This window comes from Harmonia axyridis, chromosome 1 (genome assembly GCF_914767665.1).
Source record: "Harmonia axyridis chromosome 1, icHarAxyr1.1, whole genome shotgun sequence".
NCBI lineage: Eukaryota > Metazoa > Arthropoda > Insecta > Coleoptera > Coccinellidae > Harmonia > Harmonia axyridis.
The window spans coordinates 42,690,670-42,709,418 of NC_059501.1; the positions used below are offsets into that span (position 1 = coordinate 42,690,670).

At 33.4% G+C, this 18,749-nt stretch overlaps 1 protein-coding gene across 2 annotated transcripts; it reads left to right on the top strand.

Annotated features, from left to right (window-relative positions):
* The first annotated feature begins 4,502 nt into the window (after positions 1-4,502).
* Positions 4,503-18,086, top strand: LOC123685374 (SH3 domain-binding protein 5-like). Of its 2 annotated transcripts, none has more exons than XM_045625028.1 (5): positions 4,503-5,025; positions 5,109-5,280; positions 5,506-6,149; positions 6,241-6,484; positions 17,751-18,086. In XM_045625028.1, the coding sequence occupies exons 1-5, from the start codon at positions 4,671-4,673 to the stop codon at positions 17,893-17,895; spliced, it is 1,560 nt and encodes a 519-aa protein (XP_045480984.1). In that variant the 5' UTR covers positions 4,503-4,670; the 3' UTR covers positions 17,896-18,086. The 2 variants fall into 2 exon arrangements, with proteins under 2 accessions (XP_045480984.1, XP_045480991.1); XM_045625035.1 differs by lacking the exon at positions 17,751-18,086 and adding an exon at positions 7,218-7,411.
* The last annotated feature ends 663 nt before the right edge of the window (positions 18,087-18,749 follow it).

Genomic DNA, 18,749 nt, shown 5'->3' on the forward strand with positions numbered 1-18,749 from the left:
TGTTTTTTCAAATGGGAACACTAGATTTTTGTGTCATTTTCTGAAAGTTTGATTTTTTCTAATTTCAAAAATATATAACATCGTATGATTCGTATTAAAATAAATAACAGAAAATGGTCAAAAACCTTTTTTTACTTAAGAGTGTCAATATTTCTATGGTTTCAACTGTTGATGAGCACAGAAAAATTGAGCTTTCTATAACAAGAGCAGTGTCCTTCTGTCAACCTGATTATTTCTATGCTTTTCACTTATTTCTATAAAATTCGAATCTATATTTATTTTATACAAATAGTTTCGAAAAGATAAACGAACTTGGAAAAAGTTTCCTACGTAGCTTGAACACAGTTTCAAATATTCATCTATTGAAATATCGAGAAGAGGTGTCAACTGTGCATTGTGCAATTGTTGTCATTATTAGGTTAAATATTATTTCTTGTTTGCCCCTTATATTAATTAAATTTTTGAGTTCAATCATATATGCATTGTTTCATTTGCTGTTTAAAATGGATTGGTACTTGTGCGTATCGATTCTGGAGACCTATGTAAATAATCTCCTGATACATGCATCTCAATACAACTCTTTCGATTGAAAAATTATATCTTGTGGTTTCTCCGTTATTTCCAAAACAATTTTTAGATAAAAAATTTATAAAACCAATCGATTCGAATTTTGTAGAAATAAGTGAACAGCATAGAAATAATCAGATTGACGGAAGGACACTGCTCTTGTTATAGAAAGCTCAATTTTTCTGTGTTCATCAATAGTTGAAACCATAGAAATATTGAGACTCTTGGGTGAAAAGAGGTTTTTGGCCATTTTCTATTATTTATATTGATCCGAATCATATGATGTTATATATTTTTGAAATCAGGAAAAATCAAGATTTCAGAAAATGGCACAAAAATTTAGTGTTCCCATTTGAAAAAACATAACTTTGGGTCATAGCTTCGTAATTTAAGACCCTTTTGAAAAATCAAGCACGCCACTGGATTCTACGTAAAAAAGTGCCTGTAAATATTTTAATTTCAGAGCTCTATCATCAGTATTAGCGGAGATATAAATGTTTTTCGATATCGCCATTTTTCAAATTTTCGCTTATTACTCGAAAACAAAAGGAAGTGGCCAAAAATGAATACTACCCTTGTTAGTTTCTCAGAAAAAGAGAACGAGAATGGGGTATCAGATTTTGTCTATCTCATCTGGTTTAAAAGTTGTAGTGCTAAAACATCGAAATTTGCCCACCCTGTACTTTCGGAATTACGAATTTTCGAAAAAGGGTTGAAAAAACTACCCCTGGATCCCCAAGGAAGTCTATGATTTTTTTACAGTTTATTCTAATCGCTAATAATAATCTACATTCCAAATATGGTTATGCTCTTACGCGTACTTTCGAAGATACGAATTTTCGAAATTTTAAGGTTGCAAAAACTACCCCTGGATCCCCAGGGAAGTCAATGAGTTCTTGACAGTTCATTCGCATCGCTAGTACTAATCTACATTCAAAATATGGTTGTGCACCGACGCGTACTTTCGGAATTGCGAAATTTAAGGGTTGAAAACACTACCCCTGGATTTCTAGGGAAGCCAATGATTTTTTCAAAGTTCATTCAAATCGCTAAAATTAATCTACATTCCAAATATGGTTATGCTCCGGCGCGTACTTTCGGAATTACGAATTTTTGAAATCTAAGATTGGAAAAAACTACCCCTGGATCAATCAATTATTCTGAAATAGTCATTGATAGAATTCCAAGGAAAGCTATTTCTGACAGAAAATTGCTAACCTTCAGTTGTTAATACCCAAAATATCTCATTACATTTATTCATAGTTGATTTTGTTCATAGTTTTATTTTAAAGTTATTTCATGAGAATCATGAGAACAGAATCTGACTGTCGTTGAAATAGCATAAGAAAATAACATAACAGGGCATACAGACAATTAGTTTTCTAATATTAATTACATATTATTAATATATTAAAACCATTATTTCGTTGAAATTGCGTTCGTAAACTCAACGTAAATCTATAATTCAGCATAGAATGCAGCGCTTCTTCTCCGGCATTTTGCTTGTTCAGTGCATTCAACAGCGCTGACTTTCCGAACTCGCCCTACCAAGATCAAATTGGTAAACTGGAAATATTCTGGAACTAATAAGGAAAGATTCAACAAAAGTGAAAACAAGAATTATTGAGATAAATGTTTGCAGATCAATTAAATTTTTGTTGTAAAAGAAATATATAATTCTAAATTTAATTTAATAGTATATTCTAAAACAAGTTGCAGAATGGGATCCTATTCCCACACGAATGCGAAATTCGAAAACGAGTGTTGGAATTGCCTTCTGCAACGAGTATTAGACGATATTTTCTCTATTTCAGTCAAGTTTTGTGAAATATTGTCGAAATTAAAAGAAAAAATCAGATTATATATCCTAGTGACTTTTGTATTGTATCTTGGCAGTTGGTGTGACTGTTACGAAAATTGACAGTTTACGGAATTTGAATATGAATTGTACGTTTCGAATGTTGAAATAATTTACAATTACGCATTAAATTCGTGAATTATGTCTGACGAAATCGATTTAACACTACCAGAATTAAGAGAAATTGCCAATAATGTTGCAAATCATTTCACTATATCCAAATTGTATATTATATTGACAATTCTCAATTATTGACGTTTGTTGAAATTTGATAGGATTGGAAATCAGTATAGACAACTGCAAAACGAAAAATATAACTGAAAACGATGCTGTAATGACTTCATCACAGCACTGTTTTTAAAACAGTGCAAATTCTTTTTTATCAAATACTGCATTGATTTAACATATCATTTATTTATCTTATGGTAGTAAGTTATCCCATCACACATTGCCTTGGTTCATAAAATTACTGATGAAAATGAAAAGGTATCATCTTCCAAATCACTTGGATCAATTTGACATGAGAATTCCATTTTTCCTTCTTTAACTTCCATTGGAACATCTTTGTCTCCATAAAAAGAATGAAAATTGAAGAAGAGATTCCTTCTTGGGTATATACTTTCTACTAGATCAGGCTATTTTTTTTTCATTCTTGTAGTGGAATTATCCATTTTTTTATATGTCTGAAATGAGTAGAATGAGATTGCATAAACGTAACATAATTTCTCTCAAAGTATGATCAGCACTACGTTTTAGATGAGAGACATTTGCTAACATTTCTCAAATATTATTACCAAACTCTTCTCACACTAATAATCCATATCTTTCCTTCTTTCTCGAGCTACTTTTTCTTATTGTAATATGAATTATGGTAACCAACTACATAGCACTGAATTTGTGAATTTCTTGCAGTAAATAATAATAATAATAATATTGAACTCCATACCTTCAGAATTCCTTTTCAATATTCAAAATAGGATATTGAAAACAAAATCTACTCGAAACTTCTTAGTATATTTAAAAAAAAAAACATAATTTCTAACACCTCTTCAGCAGACAAGACAGTAAAAGCGTATATTATGATTATCCATTATGTTTTACTAATGATTTCATTTCATTTCGCCACGAAGGGCGCCACATGCAAATATCAAAGAACTGACATAACAGTTGATGCTATGTACCGTTCGTTTATTTCAGATTAGGGATGTGTGGTTCGTTCAATTTCGACGAACCGGGTCGAACCAGATCCATTGCTGAGACGACCCGGTTCAAAAGACCCGTTCAATTGACCCAATGGTTCTTTTCAGCTCACTAGCTCAGATCGAATCATGTACGATTTGCGCATGATTCGAAGATCCGTAGATCCGGTTCTTTCTTTCTTTGTTTTTTTTCTTGTTAAAGAATGTTAATACCAGCTTTGTATTTGTTAGTCGGTATGTTTTTAATCGGATCGTGAATTTGTGATAATGATTTTTTTGAGACATAATCATAAACATAAAGGAGATAATCCATTATCATAAAGTTATAAGTTACTGAGATGGCAGAATATAATAAATTGATATCTGGTTCATGAGATGATTATAGACCTTTCGAAAAAATTTCAAAATCTAATATATATTCCTCGTTCAAATTGATGATTTTGGAATATTTAAATGACTAATGAAGAAGTAGAAGTAAATTATGAACCTATCGAACCATTCGTTCGTTCGTGAACGACACATCCCTATTTCAGATAAATCTTCATTATTTGTAAAATATGTGGTCACGTGACTAAAAACTCCGTCCGCTCGCCGAACGCGCTATGTAATGATTCCATCAGTGTTCCCGAGATGAACCAATATTTAATTCTAATTCTTCTTCTTGCAGTGCATCTCCTATCGGAGGTTAGCTATCATCACAGCAATCCGGACCCTGTTGACTGCAGCCCTGAACAATTGAACACTACTACAGTTAAACCAGTCCCTCAGGTTCTTAAGCTCTATGCAAAGATTAGATTAGATTAGATTAATCTTTGGCTCTATGGTTATCAACCACTTTTCCAAGGTTTAAGGTTACTAAGTTACTTGTAGACGGCGCAACCTACTCTTGAAATCTAGAATGGCGACTGCTGTATCTCAACTATATTTTTCTGTCAACCTATAACCCATTTTGACTTTGTTTGGATTATTCTTTGAATTATAAACAGCTCACCAACCGCTTTAATCCTATCTGAAATAAGTTATAATACCAATTTAAAACTCCAACAATGTATGACGTTGGCTCTGAAACAGATTCAATTGATCCTAGAGTGCATATTGAACTAGAAAGACTGAACTCCGCTACAGATGAAATCAATAGATTGGAAGTTGAACTTGATGATGCCAGAATCGATTTTAGGCTTTTATTATGTGAAGGTACACAAAAAACAGATTCTTTGAAAAGTAAACTAGGAATGTGCGTTGAAAGAGCAAAACCTTACTACGAAGCTAGGATTGCTGCCAATGAAGCTTTTAAAAGCACACAACAAGCTGCAATCAAATTTGAAAAAGCAAATAGTTCCCATAGAGCAGCAAGAGAAATGGTTTTTCTGGCTGAACAAGGACTGGGAGGCAGAACTCTAGGTATGTAAATAACGAAATTTGCTTCTATAAATTATAATAATTTTTCATGATAAAATATATAATGTTTTTATTTATTATTTTAGATCCTGCTTGGCAAGAAATGTTGAATCATGCTACTCAACGAGTTAATGAAGCAGAAAAGGAAAGAACTACATCAGGAGCTGAGCACAGACTCGCTTGTATAAAACATGAAGCAGCCTGTGTGAAAGTCCAAGCATTGCAAAAAGATTTGAAAAGAGCAATATCAAAGAGCAGGTGGGAAAAATAATTGAACATAAATAAGTTTTAGCTTTTTAAATAATTTTATTTTGTTGATTCGTAGGATCAATTTTTCACCAATGAGTTGCCTTATTGTAGTTCAGCATGGTTGAATTTAGTGAGTATTTAATTTTTTTCTTTTTCATAAAAAATTAGAAATTATTCTATTGGCTCTGGTATATTGAAATCAGTATGTAATTTTATGGTGTTTTGAATTTGTAGACCCTATTATGAAGCTAAAGCTCATTATAATACTCTCTTAGAGCAATATAAAAATAAAATACAGAATTATGAATCTCAAGTTTCTATCGTAAAATTAACATATGCTGAAGCTCTTCGAAATTTGGAACAAATTTCTGATGAAATTCATACAAGAAGAAGAAACTCTTCTATTCCTTCTGGAAATTATACAAAGAACAATCCTAAAAGGATAAGTGTGGATTCCAATGAATCTCTACTAGATGATGCTCAGGAATTAATAACTTTGGATGGAACAGCTGCAACTTTCACACCGCATGCTATTGCAGGTGCAAGTAGTACAATGGAATTCCATAGAAGCCAAGAAGCTGGTATATCTCCAACATTCTCTACAACCCCAAGTGAAAATATAGGAAATCCTATTAGTTCAAGAACTCAATCAAGCGAGTGGATAGAAATAAGTTTGGAAAATTCAAGTCCTGAAGAGGAGCTATTCTCAAAAAATTCTGAAGTAATCTTCAAACAACCATTAACAGAGCAAATTACTTCATCAAATAATATGACTGAGAATGATTGTTCCATCAAAAATAAAATCAAATTGGATTCTAGGATATCTAATTGGATTTCCAGATCATCTTTATCCAATGATAATAATGGAAGTAATGGAGGTATGTTTCTATTTTTTTTATCACTAACAACAACTAGTATTTGGAAATTATTGATCATTATTCTCATTACATTGCAATTAATTAATTACAGCAAGAAGACAAAGTCTAGATAATCTTCTGGGTCCAACAAGTGAGAAAATGAAAGGAATGCTTTCACAAGGCATGATGTTGTTGAATATTGGTAACTCAACAGAAAGACGAAACAGTGAACCTAAGTTAGGTTTAACAGAAGAAAGACCAAAATTTTCTACAAAGAAATTACCTAGTCCTTTAGAAAAAACTCTTACATATCTCTCAGCTGATGATGATACATCTGATACTGAAAGTTTATCAAGGTAATCAATTTTTCCCCAGATAATACTTGCTTGGAAATTTGAGTAGGGTGATTGAAACGGTTTGCCAGACAATATCATTTGTCAAACACTTTCCACAAACAAGGAATAAAATAGCAAAACCTCTTTTTTTTCACTTTTTGCAATTTATCATGCAGTCTGGTCGCAGTTATCAACAACAGACAAAGAAAAAAAAATTATTCACAGATGGCCATAATTTAACGTGTGTTTACAACCTGTTGAAGGAAAATTGTAGGGATAAGTGCTGTGGACAATAGTAAGTAAATACTGTGAAAATAAATGATTTCTTACCGCTTTATCAAACCTGCATGATTAGCATCAATTTTTTGAATGAAAATTGACTTTTTTTGGTTTTAACCTTTGAAATTGGGTTTCCAGGAAACTGGTCAAAGAAAACGAAGTAAGACGCGTTTTCGGATACGGTGTCCGAAAACCGGTACCTCCTCAATTATATATAAAGAAGAAGGTAACCAGTTTTCAGACGCCTTTTCCCTTGCTTATGAGGGAGTCGTAGCACTTGTTCCTTAATGTCCGAAAAACAGTTATTTTCATAAGCCTTGTAATTATTCACAGTAGTAAAATGTGATTTCCATTGCTTGCATAATTGACGGTTTTTGCCTCGATTAATTCCAATTTAAACGATTTTAACATTAGGAATCCATAATAGGTGGCTTGGTATCTCGGTTGGTATATGGCTAAAAATGCTGTTTTTCAGATGGCAAAAACAAAACCGGTATCACAAAAACAAAACTCGAAATCCAAAAACCTTTTGAAGGTGAAAAGTTGTAAATTTTGTACTTACTCTAATGCTTCACTTCAAGCGGCCCTGCAGGCTATTAGAGAAACTGGAATAAGTTTAATAGAAGCCAGCAGGCGTTATGGTTGGTAGGTACCTAGGTAAAGATAGTATTCCTAGAGCCACCATACATGATAAATTCACTGGAAAATCTCCAGAGAGAAGAAAAAAATTGGACCACCACCATTGCTGACTGTGGACGTAAGAGAAAAATTGCAGACTAGATTATAAATATAGTGAAATGTGGCTCCTCCATATTGAATCAGATCTGATGGAAGCTGTAACAAAAATTGCAACTGATACTGGTAAATCAAACTCCTTTCCTAATGATGGACCTGGGATTAGATGGTACAAAGGATTTTCGAAAAGACGCCCCTAACGAAGGCAGAGGGTATCAACAAAGCGAAGGCTTTGATAACAGAAAAATCTATTAGATCATGGTTCTGCACTTTGCAAAATTATCTGAAAGAAAACAATTTTCAAGATGAGAAATAGAAGAATATTCAATGGGGACGGGTTTTTTTTGTGTCCAGAGACTGGCAAAGCCCTGGGGCCGAAGGGTTGGAAAAATGTGTAGAAGATTAAGTCCGGCAAGGAGCAGGAAAACATCACTGTCTTTATGACATTCAATGCAAAAGGGGCAATATGCCCTCCTTATGTATTTCCTTATGTAAGACCACCTAAAGCCGTTGTAGAAAATGTCCCTAGGAATTGGTTTATTGGAAAATCCAACATGCGTTGAAAGACAGGGATTTTTGTTGAGTACATCTCAAATGAGTTTAACTCGTGGTTGACAATAAATAAAGTAAAACGAAGTATTTTGTTTTAAAAAGATGGACGTAAATCATATATGACCCTGCCATTAAGTCAATTTTGTGAACAACACAAAATAATTTTATACACTTTACCCCCAACACGACACATATTTAAGCAGACGTAAGTGTATTCATGAAGCAAGAGTGGAAGAACACAGGAATTGGCAGATACGTCCTGAAAATTCAAATCAAATAATCACAAAGATTAATTTTTAGAACCCCAGATAGCCATGTGTTAACTGATGAGGACGACGGGGGTTTGGCTGGTAATTTGAGCGCTCGGCAGTTTACAGCTGGAGCTGAAATAAGACTAACAAACTCGAGAAGGATTGGAGGAATTGAAGAAGATCTGCAAACTGAATTGCACAATGGAATATAGGCAAATATAGACAATAACCATGAAGTTGTAAGGGAAAATTTGGCTCCTCTTTCTACTGATCAACTTGATGGACCTTCATTGAAAATTCTTGCGATTTCACCCCATCCCACACTCTGTGAAGGAGATTTGATATTTATTGAGCGTGACTTCCCAGAAGTAAGCTATACAAATTATAAAAATAAGATGCCTCATGAACTATTTGAACTTTATTTCATGGATGAATTATTGCGATACATTTCTAAATAGATAACGAATTATTCTCTTTTTCAAAAGAGTGTGGAAGAATTGAGGGGTTTTTCTAGCTATTTTAGTTCTGAGTGGCTACAACAAACTTCCTTCGAAGTTATTGGGAATCTTCTAAAGACATGCCTAATGAAATGGTTTATGATGCAATGAGGAGAGATCGCTTTCTGCAAATTGGTCGCTTCATGCACGCCGCCGATAATAGCAAATTCGATCAGAACAACAAAATGTATAAACTCAGGCCCCTAACCGATTATTTGAAAGACAAATTTTTAGAGCACTTTTTACCCGAATAAAATGTCATATGATGAATAAATGATACGTTACTACGGACGCCACGGATGTGAGCAATTTATCCTTAGTGTCTAAATGAGCCAAGCAGATATGTATGTGACATGTTCCAATAAAAATAACTCTGTGCATACGTCCATCATTATTTTAGTGCCTAATTGTACAACGATCAGATTAAGAATTTATTTTTTGTATATAACAACTTACCTATGTAAACTTTTATTTTTGCTAAGGTTGTAAAGAGAACTATAAAAATGTTTCATTTCACAATACTTTGTTTGCCTTACCAATAACCATTTTTTTGTTCAACAATAGTTGGTTATCGAAAATTACTGCTTTTCGGCCAGTTGTTCGAAAAATGGTGTATCAGCGTCCTTAAATTTGTCTATGTTGTCTGACAACTGGTTAAAATGACTTTTTGACTTTTATTAGTTATAATCAAACAAATAATTCGTTTATAATGTTTTTTCTCGCCCTAATGCATTTTTCAAACTTCAAAAAATGTATTTACGCCGAGAATTTTAGTTTCAAGCAAAACTTGACAATTTTAATAAGTCTTCAATACAAAAAAGTAGTTGAGTGTCCGAAAACCGCTTCAGTTACCCTACCCTGCATGATAAATGAAATGAAGGAAAACTTCAGGACAGACAAGAATTATCAAAATAATAAAATACATTTAAAAATTATATCAGAATTTTTTTTTGATTTACTCTACTAACAAATTGACATAGCGAAAACGAAATTAAGTCCTTCCTAAATTAATCAGATAACTGGCACTTTTATCTGACTTGGCGGCTATTCCACCAGTGCATCCATAGATAAATACATATAACTAATCAAGAGAATTAAGAATAGTGATCCAAAATATTTGTAACTAGACTGATGTCAGTTGGTTATATAGTATAAAGATCAGACTTTATTGCAGGAAATTGATTCTAAATTAGTTCGCCAACATTTTGGAAAATATATTTTCGAATCAGGGCTCTACAACATGGTATGAACATAGAAATAACATATTATAAAGTAAATGGCAAAAACATAGGGAGCGAAGCATTACAATGAGGTGAAATTAATAGGGCATTAGACTGGTTGCACCAGTTCGAATTAATTTGAGCTGAATATGTCATTTAGCTCTACAAAAAATTCGAATAGTGTACTTCAAAACATTAAAAACTAACAAAAAAATCGAACCTCTTGACTATAAAATATTTCAAACTTCTAAGTTTGAAATATTTGAAGTTTCTTAACTTCATTCAATTCAAATTTGCCGCTCAATAGTGACAGATGTAATACTTAGCGGAGAAGGAAGGACACGAAAATTCGCCACTTGAAGATCGAAGTGCCGCCTTTTACTTACGCTTCTGTGTAGTTAGGATGTTCTGTGCCTAAAGCCTTAATTGTACGTTATAACATGTTAATTTCCAGTACTTCCTGTTCTGCTTTTTTGTTGAAAAGCTTTTATGGGGAATTGGTAGGTATTTATAATATGGAATTATTATAGGAATGGAATTACTTGAAAAGAATTCATCAAATATTAGTTGCAAGCCAAATGTTAATAATACACGTTTCATTGATTTATTGAAAAGTATTTTAGAGGAACAAATATGCAATTTGTATGAGATAATATAATTATGAAATACGTCCTTATTTCTAGTGTCACTATAATAAATATACTAACCATTGGTACATGAAATTTAAAAATACTGAAAAAATGACTTCCAAAGCCACTCTCCTTATTGAAAATCTTAAGATATCTACGAAAATTCTAATATACTTTTGAATTCCCGCTCGAATGAATGAAGATCCTAATGGCTTCTTCCTGCGCTGGGAGGAATGCGCGAATTATCGATTGGAACAAAATTTCAGTTCATTTTATGGAGAGTGTTACTACTGTGTAGTTCCTATACTGTGGCTGAACTGTCGATTGGGTTATCGATCGATGTGTTTCCATGAGACAGGAAATCAAAGGATTCCAGGTGTTGTGTAATCTTTGACCATCATCTCGTTTATTGAGGCAATTGGATCGTTTTTCGATTTCGAATGCTTCATAAATTATCCTACTTGTGAGGGTTTTCTCTGCAGAGATGGTCTTGCATTCCTCAAAATCAGCGTTATGTCCTGTTTCAGAGTAGTGTTTAGTGTGTACTACGAGTTGGTGCTCATATACTCTGTTAGTTACACGTCTGTTGCTTTGTCCTATATATGTTCTAGGACATGCGGAACATGGTATCTCGTATACAACCTGAGACTCGTTATCGATCGTATCGTTTGGTGTTCGGAGAAATTTGGAAATTTTGTTATCGTCTGTGAAAACTGTCTTTTTATAGGATGCGACTACTTGTAGGATGAACTGATGACACCTTTCATGAAAGGTAGGGAAGCTTTATGAGGGAAATTCTCTGGAGGATTTTCGGTTTGTTGTGTATGTGTATGGGTTGTTTTTCTGTAAATCGTTTGTGTGAAGGAACCGTTGGATTTATCTATGAGAACATCTAGAAAAGGGAGTGAGTTGAAGTCCCAACTTCCATTGTGAAAATGTTGGTGGGTTTCGTGTCCATGTGATGAAGACATCGTCCACATATCGAAGCCAGCAAGTAGGTTTTAGGTGGAACGTTTCGATGGCGTTGGTTTCAAAATCTTCCATGTACACATCAACGATAGCTGGAGAAATTGGAGATCCCATGGGTGCACCCTTTACATGCGATGATAATTCTTCAGCTAGTGGTTGACATGTAGAAGCTAAGTATTTAGCAAGATGATGACTTGGGGATCCAAAGGCACTTACGATTGGACGAAGGGGGATTGTCCGATTTGTGAACTTCAGGTTATCCGTAGATTTGAGAGGTGCGAGAAAATTTTTCCCTTGGGATGATGGATTTTTTGCTTTCTATCGGAAGCTTCGAGGTAGTGATGAGAGCTTTGGTTTTCTTTTCGAGATAGGTTGTAGGGTCCTGCGGGGTGGTTTTGTATTCTGAAGACTTCAGTAGGGACGACATGGGATATGGCGGATTCTACCTGGGTTATGATAGATTCGGTCGGTAGTTTGTGTGGGGTGATACAGAAATTGAATCCTTTGGATAGAAGCTCTCGTGTGGTTTGGTCGATGGGGGGTATCGGAGAGATTGTGTATCAGGATAGCGGGATTGGATATTTGTTTGGGCGGGTTTGTGTTTGAGAAGGAAAAACAGATTTTTCTTCTGGGTGTTGGTCTTTATTGCACTTATATGATCTGCCTTTTCGATGGAAATTGTAAAATAATTGTCCTTGATAATAGGATGTTTGCGATAAAATTCCAAAATGATGATAAGGTGACGAGTTGATTGTATCGAAAGGGGGCATAGAGGCCATGCACTCCCACCCCTCGCGGACTTCGTAAATATAAAAATTTATCCTGAATTATCGAAAAATATGCGTGGACACTCCGAAGGGTGGAAGATTGGATATGATTTAGAATGGTTGAAGACAGGTTGAATGTATATTGGCATTAATGCATATACACATTTGCAGCATTCCTAATGTTGAAAATATTATACCATGTTTTTATTAAATAGGTGTAGTTAAAAGGAATCCATTATTTCTCCAATACATTGGTTTCAGTTATCTGTATCTCGCGTTCTAAAAGTCCGATCGGGTTTCACTATATGGCGTTAGAAAGATGAGATTTCGAACTACGAAAACATTCTGACAGTTTTGTGATGAGTTGAGTCAGTTAAGTTTGAGTTGGACACTAGCAAAAAAAATAAATTTTATTGACCTAATGCTGTAATAGCCAATCACGTGTAATTTTGGTTTCGTCGATTCCGTTCTAGTAATTTCGATGTCAAGGGTGCACCACCCACTGGAGGCCAATTGTCGATTATATCGATTGAATCATGGACATTGTCGAGTCCTGTTTCGATTGCTCAAGAGCTTAAAAGTGCACAATAAACCGTGTGGAACACTATTTGCATAAGACTGGTCTCAAGAAGATGCTAGATGTATGGGTACCACACGAGTTAACGCAAAAAATCGCATGGACCGAATTTCCACTGCGAATCACTGCTGAATGGCAGAAAAATCGCCCCAAACGCTTGGTGACTGGTGATGAAAAGTGGATCATTTAGACAACGTCAAGCAAAATCGGTCTTGGTCGAAACGCGGTGACCAATCGGAAACGTTCAGGAAGATTTTGCTGTGTGTTTAGTGGGATTGGCAGGGAATTATCTTCGAAGAGCTGCACCCCTAAGCAGGACCGTCGCCTAGGGCGGCATTTCAAGCTTGATCATCAAAAATCACATGTATAGAAAGTAAGAAATGAGATTTAAATCGAACACGAACATATACAGACAAATTTAATCAACAATAGAATCCATCGAAGGTGCCGCATTTTACACAACACTCATAAATATCCAGATGTCCTGTAAACCCCTCACAGTACTGTTTACGAGTTATTGATGCTAAAAAACACATGTACTAATCAAACTTGTCGGCGTTCCCTTTGCTAAACTGCTCAATATTATGGCTTTATTAGGGTAGCCGGTGGATGATATTTTTCTTTACAATTCTTCAATCAGAATGCCGATTCCCCAGATTAATGCAAAATATACGAGAAACGTTTCCATTTCATAATTTCCATCTCAATATTTTTTGATCGTACTGTATGTGCAGAGTGAGTGTTATATTCTGAATTTTTCGATTTGCCTTTGGATTTAAGGATTTCAAAGTAGGTTACTGAAGGTATGTTCTATAATTTTTATTTTCATCATTTCATTATTATTATCATTTGTCGGTACTGGAAAGTACCTACGTTTGAAGCGTCGGATTCTAAGATAGCCTTAAAAGAAAAAATCATATTCACTTATTTGATAATATAATGTTCCCAAAGAAATGATCCGTGTTTCTTTCAGGTACGTTTCCGGAGTGATAGTGCGCCCCAAAACTGTCCAGGCGCCCCCTGGAGGAAAATTGGGGCGCTTAAATTCAGTTATGATATTCTACTTTATGAACAAAAATTCGCATGTTCAAAATGTAAGGTGCCGAATGAGAAAGCAATAATTTCAAGATAATATTTTTCTAAAACGTTCTCATACTTTACCTTCTTCGCCCGGAACTTTCAATTGCCCCTTGAGGAAACTTTTCTTAATTAAACACTGAATCAGGGCCCGCTCTGGAGGCTGGTTAATTGGCATTTTGCTGGGTCGAAAAATATTGGAGGGCGGCATTTTCAATTTTTTTTCAGAAATCCGAACTCCAAGAAGAATGTGTTGAATATTTCTTTTTAATTTCAAAGAATTTCAGACATGATGTTTTATCAAATTAATTAGTTTTAGGGGTGCGCGCATTCGAATTTGAAATAATGGTTCATCCGTATCATCCGATTGTTAAACACTATCATCTTAAAGATAAAAAAACAAAATGTTCAAGCGTTTTATAGAGTCGGAACTCAGCAGAAGAACCAGAAAACACAGAACCACAGGAAGGTATTTTTCTAAATTTTCTACTAAATTACTAGAAGAATGTATTGAATAGATTTTTGGATTTTTTTTACTTTCATCGTGATTTTTTTCGGATGAATTACTTGATTTTTTTAAATGGTGATTGGAAATTGGAATATTATTTCGAATTTTATAAATCAATTATATTTTAAAATAAAGTTGACAAAGCCGTCAAACTTACTTTGTAAGAGTATCTAGATACAAAATAAGATACTTTTCTGCAAAGGTATCTTAAGAAACTTAAAAAAAAAATCAAATAATTATCTGAAGATACTTATTCAGATACTTGATAAGGTACTTTGTCACGTGTTAAAATGCTAGGTACAATTCTGAAATTCGGAAAGTCTTGCAATTTGTTTTCGGTAGTAGGATTAAGAGCGGTATTAACGGAACTGAAATAGTTATCCTTCGAACATTTGCAATAGATTCCATTTCCACATTTTTAACATCTTGAAAACATTACGGACCGGGACGTGCCTTTATAAGAAATCCTCCTTGCTTCTTTTCATAACTAGCAATTGGTTTCTATTCACAGTTTTATCACTTTATTGCCTGTAATCCTTCTGTCGAAGATCGGTTTTGTTTACGTAATACCATAGTATAAGGAATGGTTCCTTATACTATGGTAATACCAGCTGCTGAAATCAAGGGTAAATTTTTGTCACCTAAAGGCGGCCACTCACGATGCGCCCATGTTCGAGCGTTCGGATAATTTTACAGTCGGGCAGCTCGGGACACGACCGCTCGACTGTAAATCAGCGAATGAACTTGACTGCCTGACTGGAATCTCTTGAACGCCTGCTACCAAACGCTCGAAAAAACGCTTCGTGAGTGGCGGGCATAACACAGGTTTACGAACAATTCATGGAAAAAACCAAATATATTGAGGAAATAGAATTTTTATCTTTTCTGTCCAACAATTTAAATTAATTTCTTTAGTAGTTCATCAATTAATAATCTTTTCTGATAAAATTTGAATTCATAATAAATAATTACTCTCAATACATTTTCCGTCCATAAAACCTTTTTAACTTTTTATAAAAAAATCTCACCCCGAACTTGCAAGGGCGTCGACTTGTATTTTTGCTGGGGCGGCAGAAACGCTAGAGAGGGTCCTTATTGAATATTGTTATGAAATATGAACTCCTTCTGTTTGATTCTTAACAATTTACGGCATAATTTGATGAAAACTTAGTAATTTCGGCAAAAAAACGTATCGAATTCGTTATATTTTCCGCTTTTTTTTCCTCTTTGGTTCAAAAAATGGAAATAATAATTCGATCATTAATTCAAATGATCGAAAAGTAAATTTCTAAATAATTCGTTGAAAATTTTTTCCGTACAGATACTTTCATTTTTTGTTCTTAGTCATTCATGTGTTCCTATTATCACAAAATTATTTTTATTTTTTGTATAAGTTTGAACTTGTTGGTTTTGTTCATATTTTTTCTATGTTATTTTTATTAAAATTCTACAAACAGTCGCCTTCAATTTTTCCATATTTCGGTAGAAGACCCCGATAATCCAAAATAATTTGTTTGCATTCTGCAGAGTTGAATGTTAGGGTGGCAAATTGGGTATTGGCCTAGGGCCGCAATTTGGCTAGCGACGGCCCTGCCCCTAAGGCACAACTGTTAACTTGTAATTGAAGCCTTGTTCTTTATGCAAAATTAATAGATTTCTTTGTATTACACCTTATACATTCTTATGAAATAAATCTACATATATTTATGAAATATGTGAAATTTTTAGAACTCATGATTTACCATTGATTGATTCTATTCTTTCAATGAATAAAATCCGCCAATTGAACTCCGCATTGTTGAAGGTGTTTCTGTCTGAACTCAAAGAAAAGTTCGAAAATGTTTTGAAGAATAACCCTGACTTCAAACTTTTATTTGAAATTTTTAAGTTGAATCAATTAAAAATCTCGAAAAAAATCTGTGACGAATCGTGAAAAATTGTTTCTACCAAACTTTTGTATTTTTTCCTTGAAATACGAATCTGCAATAAAAAACAGGGATTCCCGTTTGAAATTCCAAAGTTGACGCTAGTCCTTCCACAAGAGTGAAGTAAATGATAAATGTTTTAGCATAAAAGTGTAAGAATAGTTTTAGCTAAACTTTCGCCTAAGAATACGGTTATTCTTATTATTATTATAAGTGGACTTCCCCCTCAAAACCATCAACTGTTTATTCACCAAATTTCTCCGTAAGATGTTTCCTTCTCGAGATTTTTGACTGATTGAACGGAAAAATTCACCTAGTATATGGAACAGAACGACTTTTATAAGAAATATTTATTGCTAATGCAGCACTCAAATTCGAATACTTCATTCTACATTTAATGAGGTATGATCCTTCCCTACTTATGAAAATCTTATCCCCTTTAACTTAACTTTAATATTAATAAAAGAAAATAAAATGAAACACTCGACTATATATACGTTTCAAAATTGTAAAATAAAAATGAAACAAACAAAAAATAAAATGAAATAAAAATAAAACACTTAACTATACGGTTCACAATTGTGAATTATTAATTAATTAATTTATTAATAAATAAGTATTTGCTAATTATCTTATTTATCTATGTGATTTTATTTTTTTTAAATGCTAAGTTCACAATTTTCATCAATATTGTAATTATTTATTGGCATATTTTAAGCCTTTTATGTTACATATAATTAGTTTTATATTTATTTCTTTATAATAATCGATTCACTTTTCAACTTTTGAAAAAATTTTCGAGGCAAATTTTCTATTTACGTATTTCGATTTTGCTACTTTCACCCTTCGAAGAACAAAAGTAGGTCCATATCGTATTGTATGTTGTTCAATATGAACATACTAAGGTTCTCTGAAAATTTTGAATAATTGCAATGTTTCTAACGAAATTAACGATAAAATATATTTCTTTACCGTGTACTGCCTGTATGTTCGAAACCTTTGCAGCTTGATATTTATGAAATTCAAAACACATAGAAATCATAATTTTTTTTTCATCTCAATTGTTTGTGAAAATTTAAAAATCAATTAGAAAGATAATATCCATTTTGATTAATTAAATTTGTATTATTTGGAGTTCATGAGTAGTGATGGGAAGAAAAAAAAACAAATCTAATAAGCCCAAACAAGTTGATAAATAGAAAGAGATATCACAATACTTTAATTGTTTTTTTTTTTATTAGCGTAATATGATGGACATTGTAAAGTTACCCTAGGTGCAGCTAATTTTTGTTTTGTTTCAGTGTTGATATGCTAAATGATGATCAAATCTGTTCATTGATGCTAGATAAGGACATTGATATTGTATGTGAACAACTCCTGGGAACACCAATCAATGAAGTTGTTTCTGGTCCATTTTATGCTTCTTCTGGTTTTTCCAGCAATTGACATAGTATATGCGATGTAGTACAATAATGATATTCCTCTTTTTATGTTTTTTTGTCATTTATTATTTTCTTTAGAATAGGCATGTTTAATATCACTCTTTTCCAAAATTCACAAAATATTTAACTCTTTTCAAATGTTCTGCAGTAATATTAAAAAAAATGCTATAATAAAAGGTATCTGGTTTCTGTTAATGCATTTCGTTTTGGAATCGTCCTTTTGATTCTTGGATTTCAAAAACGAGAGACGTCTGTTGTTCTAAATAACTTTAGGGATGGGTAAGAAATGTACCCGTTAAATTTTTAGAAAATTGTCACTCATCGACGTATGTAATAGAATAATAACTCAACTGGACAGATTCAAAAAGTAAGTGAGTTCTTATTCGATTTTTGTTCTGACTTTCATGGAATGTTTCAGTGTAGCAATCTTAATATTTTGATGTGTCGAGATGGTGAGGTACATAATTTTAAAGTATAAAATGAGAAATTATACTTGAAAATATTTATTACTTCAACAACACAGTGGTCACTTTATGTTATGATTGCACTTAAAGTTCATCTTCCTTCTTTAGTCTAGGCGAATCTCTGTTTCCTTCTACCTCAAGAATACAATTGACTAAACTGAACTGCCACATGTCAAAATCAAAATTATTGGGCCTGATAGTATTTGATTGTATATAGAACGAACTTATTTAAGTGGAAAATACTACAGTGACTGAATAAGATGGGCCTTACATTTTGAATAAATCCCAAAAATCAGGTAAATGGGGAATGTAAACAAACTCAAGTCGAGTTTCAGCAGTGTATGTCGTGGTTCGTCTTCCTACTGCCTTATAGTTATAAATTCTTGATTTCGTT

Coding starts and splice junctions, on each gene's coding strand:
- LOC123685374 (XM_045625028.1), top strand. CDS start 4,671: ATGTATGACGTTGGCTCTGAAACAGATTCAATTGATCCTAGAGTGCAT. Junction 5,026..5,108: donor ACTGGGAGGCAGAACTCTAG/GTATGTAAATAA, acceptor TTATTATTTTAG/ATCCTGCTTGGCAAGAAATG. Junction 6,485..17,750: donor GATACTGAAAGTTTATCAAG/GTAATCAATTTT, acceptor GTTTTGTTTCAG/TGTTGATATGCTAAATGATG.